Source organism: Larus michahellis, chromosome Z (assembly GCF_964199755.1).
Source record: "Larus michahellis chromosome Z, bLarMic1.1, whole genome shotgun sequence".
In the NCBI taxonomy this organism is placed as follows: domain Eukaryota; kingdom Metazoa; phylum Chordata; class Aves; order Charadriiformes; family Laridae; genus Larus; species Larus michahellis.
In genome coordinates, this window is record NC_133930.1 from 57,742,316 (window position 1) to 57,754,023 (window position 11,708).

The 11,708-nt window shown below is 35.3% G+C and overlaps 1 protein-coding gene across 9 annotated transcripts in view; it reads left to right on the top strand.

Annotated features, from left to right (window-relative positions):
- Positions 1–11,439, top strand: part of PRRC1 (proline rich coiled-coil 1) — a 29,389-nt gene extending 17,950 nt beyond the window's left edge. For all 9 annotated transcript variants that reach the window (XM_074570176.1, XM_074570173.1, XM_074570179.1 and 6 more), the window contains 4 exons: positions 2,561–2,724; positions 4,080–4,183; positions 6,639–6,741; positions 9,903–11,439. In XM_074570176.1, the coding sequence (XP_074426277.1) occupies positions 2,561–2,724; positions 4,080–4,183; positions 6,639–6,741; positions 9,903–10,112 (581 nt within the window). In that variant the 3' untranslated portion in view covers positions 10,113–11,439. The remainder of the gene's footprint in view (positions 1–2,560; positions 2,725–4,079; positions 4,184–6,638; positions 6,742–9,902) is intronic.
- Positions 11,440–11,708: the final 269 nt, after the last annotated feature.

Here is an 11,708-nt window from a genome sequence, read left to right on the forward strand (position 1 = left end):
TAAGCATAAGCATAATGCTTTTGTAACAAAAGATGACAGGGAATCTTAAATTGCATGTGGAACAGTCATTTTGATTTATAACACACAAAGTACAATGAAATTTCATGTTCAAGAGTCAGAGCTTAACTTAATGTGACAGTTCTGTCTCTGAATTTGCCAGGGTATATCTAATTCTTATATTTTAGGTTTTAATATTACCATATTACCATAGCGTGTGACAGATCTTGTCATAAATTGTTTCTTTTTATGCCTTCTGTAGTATCTGTGATGAACAAAGATATGCTTTTGATATGTGATGACCCTTAATACAAAGGAACGTAATCTGTATTCTACTGTTGCAATACACAAACGTGAGGCACGGTTACCATTCTTAAGTTACTATGCAGTAATTTACTAGGTACGTTATGGGCTAGTTTTCAGTTGCTTTAAAAACTCTTTCAACAGTTTTTCTATCCCTAAGCACTCAAACAAGGCTAACTTCAGCAAAACTTTGCAGTCAATTTTAAGCACTTGTTTGCTTATGTTAACTTGATTTCTATGAAGAAGGAATCAATGAAAAGCAACACTCAATAATTTTTTTAGTCCTGTTGTTACCTAGTGTTTAAAAAACAATTGCCCAGAGTTCACCGATATGTACACCCGATTTCATCCAGTAAAGCAATTTATAAATAAAAAGTTAAAAAATAATCTAAAAATCAAATAGAACGTTTTACTACTGTTCTGGCATATCTCTACCAATTCTTCATAAAAAGAAGACGTTTCTTGTAACTAAGGTCTGCTAAGTGCTAAGTCAAATAATAGATTGTTCTTTTCTTTAAAATTTAAGCTTCAGACTTACTATCTATGGAGAATTTCTTCTTACATCAGGATAAATACTGCAAAATTTGTCATCATGTGTAATTAGGTGGAGTATTAGTGTTCAGAAGCAAAACCACTGGTCTCTGTTCTTACTTCTTTTAAAATGCTGCTTAACATATTTTTATACAGTCAGTGGGCCTGGGAAATGACAGGTTAAAAGGCTGTTCCTTCATTAGTTTGCTACTGTTGTCATAAGAAATGCCCTGCTGGATGACAGCCACGAAGTTGTGTAGGTTGGAAGGGAGGCTATCTTTTCTAAGATAGTCTGCTTCACCAGGGCCACCTAGAGCCAGTTGCCCAGGACTGCGTCAAGGCAGCTTTTGGGTATCTCCAAGGATGGAGACTCCACCAGCTCTCTGGACAACCTGTGCCAGTTCTCAGTCACCCTCACAGTAACGAAGTTTTTCCAGATGTTCATATGGAACATCCTATGTTTCAGTATGCGCCCGATGCCTCTGGTCCTGTCACTGAGCACCACTGAAAGAAGCTGGCTCCATCCTCTTTGCAGCCTTCCTTCAGATATTTGTATACATCAATAAGATTCCCCTGAGCGTTTTCTTCTCCAGGCTGAACATTCCCAGCTCTGTCAGTCTTTCCTCATAGCAGAGATGCTCTAGTCCAGTGGTTCATCTAGCTCAATATTCTGTCTTCAATAGAAGCCAAAGGAGATGCTGTATGGTAAATGACAGTAGATCTGGTGACTTCTGTAGTCCTTTCTCCTTCTCCTCCATCATCCATAGCCATTGAACTACGGGTGACGAGAGGTGTGCCCCACTTTTAGTGCCTGCCTGTGGACATGCTCATGAATTTGTCCTTAATGCTTGCTGATGCAATTTACTTACACAGCTTTCTCTGATGTCATGTTCCATGTTTGAAAATGGTTTAAGCTGTTCTTAAAAAAGCTGTCACAGCAGGGACAAGTTTTATGAGATGTTTTTGAATAATTTAAGTTTGACAATAAAAATGATCCAACTGTGATAAAGACAGATGTGAGGTATAATTGAGCTCATCAGTCTTTTGTAGTGGTTTAAGATTTCTTTTAATTCATGAACTGTTTTGTTTTATTCTAAAAAAGCTTAGTGAAAACTCATCCTTCTTCATGGCGATACCCCCATATGGAAATCATTCAGAAATACTTAGACCTTTTTGGTTTCATAGGTATTTAATATCTAGACACGAGATAAAGGTGTAGGGAGGCAGACAGGTAATAAAATGACACTGAAATTCACAGTCCAAGGACAACTAGAAAGTAATACAAGCCTTTCTTTTAAAGCTTATGTAATTTTACAGCTGTTCACCAGATTTTATGAGCTGCATCTGTGTTCTTGGTCCCTGGCATAAAGAAGAGTTTGTGTGTCACATCAACATTCCTTACTACTTCCCAGAACACTGAAACATCCTTAGAAATGGATGTCTGAGTTATTCTCCTAAATCCATGGATTGTCATCCTTAATGAGTGGTATGCTTTTTTTCAGGTGCTGGACAACCATCGGTTTCTGTTTTCTGTCTTTCATCCATGAATCACTTAACTATTCATCTAACTTTTACTTCCTAAGTTACTTCTGCTTCACGAAAGAACTTTTATACAGTGCATGAGAAAGAGAAAACCAACTGAAGCATACTCTTAAGATATAGAATGTATTTGAACTAGCTTATAATGGGAGTGACGAAAAATATATGCATATGTTTATGTATTTTACAGAAACTGGGGGAGAACTGGACATAGTGGTTACTTCTAATAAAGAGGTAAAAGTCGCAGCAATTAGAGATGCCTTTCAAGAAGTCTTTGGAATGGCTGTTGTTACTGGAGAGGCTGCACAGTCTAACATCGCACCCCAACCTGTGGGCTATGCTGCAGGTTTAAAAGTAAGTTGATACATAACAGTATCAGTATTGCCTCCAATGCAAAGAGAGAGTTGAAAGACTATGATTTTTCCATAAAGGGAAGGTCAATTTGTGGGATAGGTAAACATCCTTTTTGTCATATTGTCATTTTGACATACTGTCATCTGGACCACTAGATCAGTTTAAAGCTTCTTGTTGAAATAGTTTTGGAGTTTTTTTGCAAAGACATTCACAGCAAATTAAGAAGATGTATATCAGTTTTCTTACACTGTCAGTGACTGCCATCACATGTGGCATACATTATGATATTACTGTAGTTTCAAAGTATGTCAGGCATTTCTTCTTAAGTTTATTATTAGCACACCATGTTGGTAATGTTAGAAATTAAGAGAAACTCTTTGAGACTGAGTTATTTCACCACTAATTCCATAGATCAAAGATAATATGATCAACATTTGTCAGAGATCTTCCTGAACAGATCTATGTTACATTTAAAAAGCAAGAATTCACTGTGCAGCCTTGCAAACAGCTGTGCTGTCCCAGAGGAAGGGTTAGCAAAGATTGTTCAACCAGATTTTTAAAATGTACGTGTTCATCAGGTGTATCTAGGTGCAGCCACCTCAATGACCAATAAGTAAAAACTCTGAAAAATGACTATATAGTATTGTGTTTCTTAAATGTAGGCAAATCGTTTACTCCTTAAAAATAGGAAGTATTTTCTCCTAACTGCTGTGGCAGTGCTCGCAGCTGAGTAAAGCCTGGCGTCGTAGCAATATATTAGCTGATACAATTTTATATTGAGGTAAGTATATATGTATATGTTCCTTTACGTGTTTAGCTACTGCAGTGGAGAAGTAGTACTATTACAACTTCAGACTGGTAACAAGTTAGTAGAGAATGATTCCTACATTTTAGCTGGATAGCTACCACAACAAAAACATTCTCTCCCTTGGTCTTACACAGTTTGTCCAAAGTTCTTAAAGGATCTAAACCTTGACAAACCTTAAGCTGCAAAAATGTCAGCGTCTGTAACAGAAATACATACTGATGCTTTAACTAATAGTGAAACTTCACATAGTTACAGGTTAGGAATTCTTTGCATGCTAATCTAGGTCTTTTAAATGGAAAAATAAACTAAAAATATTTAGTTACTTTTATCACAGTTTTTGTTGATGTTTGGGATTCCATTATGGCTTTTCATGATTTTTGTTTTCTGTTTTTCTAATGTTGAAATAAGACTAATTTTTCAAAATCTTTCATATTTTCTGTTTAACTTGAAAAGTATGTTCTAGAGTTCTTTTTGCATTCATCTGTAAGCATTGTGACATGCTGTGATTCAAAGAGAATGTTGTCTAACAGCTTATGTTACCATTTAGGGAGCCCAAGAAAGGATAGACAGCTTGCGTCGGACAGGAGTAATACATGAAAAACAGCCTGCTGTATCAGTAGAAAACTTCATTGAGGAATTGCTTCCTGACAAGTAAGAACTTTAAACACATTCCTGGGAGGGGAAAAAAAAAAAGAGAATATTGTTTGTTTACCCAAAGGGACCTATAAAGAGGTGCTGCGAGTATTGCTCTGAGCAGAAGGGAGAGAGTCTGTCTTCAGTATTGCTTTGTCAGGCTTGATTTTGGTGATGTTGTTCAGCTTTTTGTCCACACATCTTGAGACTTTAATATATAAAATCCTTGTCAGGTTTTTCAAGATTCACAATATGAAAACACAATGAAGTTATACTGAACTGATGAAATTAAGGAGCGATGAAATTAAGGAGCTTGTAGTTTGCTCACTCTTGTGTGCTCACTCTCCTCTTTCTCTGAAATTTTGTTTCAGAAGGTATATTGTGAGATCTTCTGGCATTTGTAATAATATGATTTTATCAGATAATATAATATACATTTTCCTTTCACCGAAAACGTACTTAATACTTTTAATTGGCACTGCACAGACATCACAATGGTGTTTTCAAATACATTACAACTTGATTTTGTAACATGCTTCTTGACAGACATTTCTTGAAGTAGCTTTATAATTTATTTCCAAAACATTAAGGACAATGTTGTGGTTTTTTTAATGCAAACTTAAATAGTTTTTTTCTAATGTTTGCATTTTTGTTCATGTGATGGGCTTTGATTTATTTTTTTGACACTTACTGTGCTCGTACTCCATTTTTCAAGGTACATTTCAAGGTGAATTAGCTAGAATTAGGAAGTGTTTTAATTGTTATTTAGTATTTATTTCCATCTATTACTGATTTAAATGTTTTATTGTATTTCTGCAAAGCAGTAAGTATGACAAGGACATCTCTGTTTCAAAGTAATTGCTGCTGTTGTCCTTTGAATTTACTCATTCCTAAATCTGAATATGTTGCTTTAAGTACTCGACATGAAAGAGCTCACCCAGGACTGCAGTGTTATTGAAAGGAATGCTAACTCTTCTGTCCACATGTTAGAGGCCCCAAGAATGTCTTGATCTTTGATATTAGTTACAGTAGAAACAAAGAATAACTTAATGCATGCTTTAATTTTTTTTCAGTAGGCAACATTGAAAGCTTCCTTCCATGGTGTTACAAAACCCATTTGAACTATTTTCGGCCCTTGTTTTTTTCTGCAATGAAATGATAGGTCATGGTGCTAGTTATCAATTAATTATTCTGAAGTGAGCATTGTGGTGTTACAGTTTTAATATGGGGGATGCAGTCTGTGTTTTGCTGATATTTTTCACCATACTTTACACGTCTGAAGGAGAGGAGGTTCTGAGGAACCACCCATTAATAGTAAGAGCTCTGCACCTAGCACTTAACATATCAGTCACTGCTCACAACTGAACTTCTCAGTTGCCTGTCAGACAGCTGAAGGACATTACTTCCCCAGTTACATGTGTTGGATACTATATGCAGAAAAGGTTGAAAAGTCTTTATGTGTATTTTACCCCTTAGACTCTTAACCCCTTTATTAGTTGGGAGCAAGTTATCTTTAACCATGAAGCTTTCTCAACAGTCTTACATAGTTGCAAGTGAGGTAGTCCTCTATCACAGAGTATTCCAGTGCACTATTCCCCACTACAAAGATGATGTGAGTGAAGTACTTCTTCCTGTCTTGCTCCACTAAACTCTTAACATGTGGCCTAGCCAGTCTTTTTTAAAAATTGGAGTCTTGCGTTTCTTTTTATAACAGTATTTTGTATTTGTGCTTTCCCTGAAGTATGTTTCTCCTGTGGCAATTGAACTGTAAAACTCTTACAGGAATTGAATACAGTGAGGTAGTGATGATACATTGCCCTTGGTTTTATTTGGATCACGTCACTGTTGTTAGTTTGTTGATAGTGAGAAATTATTTAATGTTTCTGCAAGCAACTGTTTTGGGTACTGCTTCAGTAGCCTTTACGGTGTCTGCTACAGCAAGCACCATCTTTTCTGAAAGATGCAGAAGTGTTTCTCTGAATAAATCGTTTAAATGATTGTTATAGGATTATACATACCAAAACGTCTTGTGAATATAGAACATGAATGATGAATAGATTATTTTTTTAATTGTTAGGGAAGGTTATCGTAATGAGAAACGTTCTTTCAAAGATTCAGTGAAAACTTTAGCATAATAAATATGGCCAAAAGAACATATCTGCATACATGCCCATACCACCAGATTTCTTTCTTTCTTTGATCTGTAAGTTTAATGTATTTTTATGCTTATTGTATTTTTTATATATATTATGTATTTTACGTACATACACATGTGCTACATTATCATTTTTTATGTATATATTGGTATCTGCAAATTTTACTTGGAAAATACTAGAACACTGATGAAACTCATTACTTTATTACTACATTTGTAATAGAGTTTATAAAATGGTCATAATTCAACTGCTAACGTTGTTTCTCAATTGATTGATACTCAGTACTTAAAAGTAAAGTAACTTGCACGTCATTGCAGGTGGTTTGACATTGGATGTTTGATTATTGAGGATCCAATTCATGGAATTCATCTGGAAGCTTTTACCCAAGCAACACCAGTGCCATTGCAATATGTTCAGCAGGTAAGTTTTCAGTTTTCTTACCAACATTGGATTAACAGTTGAGACATAAGACTTAAGTTTTAATTTCATTTATGATGACAGTTTTTACTATCAGTTGCTCCACTTGAATGTTTTAATTTATGATACGAGAATAAAAACTGTTTCTGAATCATGTTTCTGTATTACCTAAAAACATATATGCATTTGTGGCAAAGCAATTCTTGATCAGGAGTCTGATTCTGCAGTACATGGCACTTGGAAGCCCTAGTTTTACTTTATTAAAAAAGAAGAAATATTCCAAAAGAAGTTAACCAAGAGGAAATATTAAACAACAATAAATTAACCATAAAGAAGTACTCCCTCATAACGGAAATATAACATTAATCTTTGAAGTATTGTCATCAGTCTGGTTCAGTGACTCAAAATTAACCCTCATGAATTTTTACAAAGGTACAATAAGAATACTCATTCTTCCTCAGGTGCGGAAGGAGGGCTTTGCAGCTTAAGTAATGCACTAAGCAACTGCACCAAGGAAGTGGAGTAAACACTCTTATCCATTCAAAGCCTTAGTTTTCTTTCCTTACCTTACATCACAAATGTATTGGAGTTTCATCTAATACCAATAAAACTGTGTAACATTGAAGTGTGTGTGCACACATGTACATGTTAGCAATTCAGTGAAGTAGCTTACACTTCATTTAGGCACAAGTTTATAATTTGAGATCTTGCCACTCAGTTTTTCATAAAGCCTCAGTATTTGTGTTGTTAATTACCAGCAAACGGACAGCATACTGAACTGATCAGTATTCTGAAAACTCATTCCTAATAAATAAATAAAGGATATCCCTTCTTCATATCTGTGCTTGAACTTGATTCCACCATGGATGTATAGACTTGCACCTAAAAGACTCATTTCCTCTTCTGACTGCTATTCTGACATGAAAAAAATCTTAGAAATACCATGCTTCATCCCATTGTAAATAATGCAGTATTGTGGAGTTCTTAAATATCATCAATAGAAGTTTTTCATGAGATTGTTTACATTTCTTTGGGCACACACTGGGAGTTACTCCAGACTCTAGTCACTGCATGTTGCCTCACAGCAGATATGAGTCATGCATTAGTTAACTGTGGTCTTAAAATTCTTTTAAAATAAATGTTTCCATTAGGAGTTTCAAAATAAAACTGTTTGGGGTTTGATCCTCAGGGGGTTGTTTTGCAAAAACAAATAGTAACTGTTGAATGGGGTTGGTTTTTGGTTTTTTGTGGTAGAGTGAACATGTGTGGGATTGGTTTTAGTTCTTATTTTTCAGAGTTCTTACAACTTTGAAAAGCTGATGAGTGGCAAAAGGAGAAATACTGCTCTGTCTCTCTGTAGTTTTCCAGAATGCTTTTCAAAAAGAGTAGGGAAAGACGTGAAGCTACAGGAAAAAGAAAAGTATTAATTATGCAGATACAGCTTCATTGACTAGATGCTCTTGAAAGGTCCCTTCCAACCCAAACCATTCTATGATGCTGTGAAAATAGGCACGGGGTGGTGGTGGTGATTCATTGGGCTCTTGATTGTGTGCGTGCACCAGTTGTTACCTTTGTTCCCATTATGTCTCTTCTAGAATCAGAATGGGTTTCTCTCATGGGTGTGCAAGAAACATACATTTGTATAAATCCACTCCAATATCTTTAAGCAAAATCTAGATTATGATAGGAAAATTCTATTTTCAGACTAAGAGAAGAAAGATGTGTTGAACGGGCAATGTTATTTGTTATTCACAGTATAAAAGATTTAATAGAGGCAAGATTAAAAGCAGTTACATTGCTTGAAATTCTTGCTAGCTTTGTGTTTTATTGTTCTGTGTAATGGAAATAGTGGTAAAACTGTCTGTATAGAATAGATACTCTAGCAATGGCATAGAGTTTTCTGAGCACATAGTATGAGACTCATGGCTGTTCATAACTCTTAATATTGCTTGATTTATGGATGTAAAAAGGTCGATTTGAGGGTTTGTTTTGAGAACCTTTTTCTGTTAAGAGACTAGGTGTCATCTTGGTTTTTGCTGAGCCAAAGATTGCAACCATGATGGGAAACTAGTGCAAGGTTGTTTTTTCTATTTATTTTATTTGAGGTTTACTGATTTTTGGCAGTAAAAATACCAAATAATTAATTTATGAAGTTATGTGTAATTGTAGATCATAATGGAGGTATCACAATCAGATATTCGGTCCCTACTAGCAGCTAGATGCACTGTTATTTACTTCTTACTGCCAGTGTGTTCTGACTAATAAGGAAAATTCCTGTTCCTTTGCTTAAGAAATCTGCCTTTTATGTACCTCTTAATAATAACAAGTTATTTCAATATTAGAGCAGACTGCACGTTCTAACAAACTTTCATACGTTACTGTCACAAGACAGTAGCTTAAGGAAGGCTGGAACACACTAGTGAACTTTGATCTGCTGCACACACATTGCAAACAGACTAACTCGAATATTTGTCAAAATAAAATCTGTATGAAGAATTTGGCCTAATTTGCAACGCTATGAAGAACTGAGTAATACTAAGACCAGTCTTACTGAGGCTAAAAGTCTTTTACCCTTCACTGGGGGCGACAGTGACCAGAGGTGGTTGCCTAGGATGAGCATAGACCAGATAAATGTCCTGATACTTGCCCCACTGTTTCCCTTCTGCTTCCAGCTTCAAGAATTACAGTGTTATATTACAGAATAATATAATTATAATACAGATGCAAATATCTCAGTGCCTCCATTTCTTCTTGTATTTGGCTACTTGCCAGCTTCAGAGAGACATCTTATCCTTTTTTAAAACCTTTAGAGGGTAAGAGTCATTGTGTAAATATGTATCAGTATTTATTCCATCTGTCGGTTAGTTTAAAAGGGAAAATTACTTCCTGGTAACGGCATAATGTCTTTACTCTCTTAAGCATTGTATTTTAGTTTTATGCTGTTCAGATGTCATTTGGATCATGATACATACAAATCCAAAAAGTATAATCAGCTAAGAAAATTATGGGGCAGTCTGGAATTTGGATTCTGATACCCTTTAATTTGCCATGTAACCCTGTTGATGTAAGAATGATTACTTACAAAAATTGGTAATGGTGAAGATAGAAGAAAATTTTACTCATTTGAAACTCATTCACTGACCACTTCTCAAAATGTTACACAGGCTAAAAGTCTCACTCCTCAGGACTACAGTCTGAGATGGTCAGGCCTGTTGGTGACCGTGGGCGAAGTACTTGAGAAGAGTATACTGAATGTCAACAGGACTGATTGGCACATGGTATTCACTGGCATGTCCCGTCGACAGATGATCTACAGTGCAGCAAAGGCTCTAGCAGGAATGTACAAGCAACACTTACCACCCATGACGGTTTGAAAGAAGGCTGATCTGTGACACTAAGGAATACTGGGTCTGATTCAAGAATTCAAGTGAAAGCTACATATTTTAATTCTCAATGGATACAGCACAGATCTGTAATCTAACTGTAAACTGTATTTTACTTTTTAAGAAATGAAGGTATTTTCCAATAGTGGAAATGAACAATTTTAACTACTATATGATTTCCAATATGATTCACAAAACAGGAAATCAGAACAAAGATATTTATAAGTGGGACAAATACCGTTACAGTTTGTAAGTGGAATGTGCTATTATTTGACACCTTACTAGGAATTTGCTGAGATACTTTAGTTAGTATACTTTTTTAAAGAAGGGGTTCATTGTTCAGTTATTTCTGTTATATTAGTAATATAAACATGCTGGTAGCATAATATATCTGTTATATATGCATTTCAATCCAGAGAGACTACCTTCTGTATTAGATGTTTTCTTGGCTCCTGTGCTTAGGTGGTACTTAACACCTCATAGGTTTGGTGTCTGTATAAGTTCTCAGGAGTGATGCTGAGTAGTTTTTACAACACGTAACAGTGAGCAGCTGAAGAAGAGCACAAATCCATGCCCCATTAGTAGAAGTAACTGCTAAATAATTTTGAAATCTTGTTTTCCATGCTGCACCTTTTTTGTTTTTATGTAACAGTAATGGCATTTACATCCAATTAAAACACTAGACAAATTCCAAGTTGCTTCAGTGGGTTTTAGATCAGGTACCACATATGCATGAAATTATCTCAGCAGTTTCAACAACATAATTTACTACAGTGCTTCCAAACTTCATATTTTATATGGAATTATGTAATTTCTTCTACAAAGTTATGGTTGTCAGCATTTTGATGCGGAAAATGGTGAGATGTGTATCCCTTGCTTTGCTCTCCTGGGTTTCTAAACATTTTTAAGTCTTAAATGCCTTCTTGATGTCATGAGCTCACTGTTTCTTATGTAAGTCTTCAGTGGTGTCTGATTTTTTCATGGCTATAAATGCCCTGTATCCATGCTCACACAATCTTAAATCTTCATTTAGAAATACAGAAGTAATTGTGAAGAAAATATTTTGGTAATAATACTTTTTTTAAGAAAGAAAGAAAGAATAAACAAATACTCTTTGTTTGCCTTAAAGAAACAGTTTTTCAGCTTGTATTGCTCTGCCTTTACTTTTCTTAGGTGCTTTCAAAAGACATTTTTATATACGATATACTGTTAAGCCAGCTCACGTTTGTACCCAGTGAAAGCCTGTCTATTTCCAAGTAATATATTTTGCCTTAATTGTCTTGCTCTGTAAATTAGTTGAATAAATGTTTTTCCTAGAGGACTGTATCTATTTTAAAGGTTTATTTTTTAATATAGCTGATGAACATCTGTTTATTGTAATTTACATGGTCAAGTTACAAATTTGGCACGTTCTTAAACGCCATTTTGTCTGACAACAAAACAAGCAGAACCTGACTCTTGTGGTCTTGAGGTCTCTCATTGGGAGCACTTCTTCGTATCATAAGCTAAAAGGATGATACAGGGACTTCTGTTAGTCATTGTTCAGTAAAGGCATCTTTGCTTTTACTGTAATTTCAGTTTGCAGAG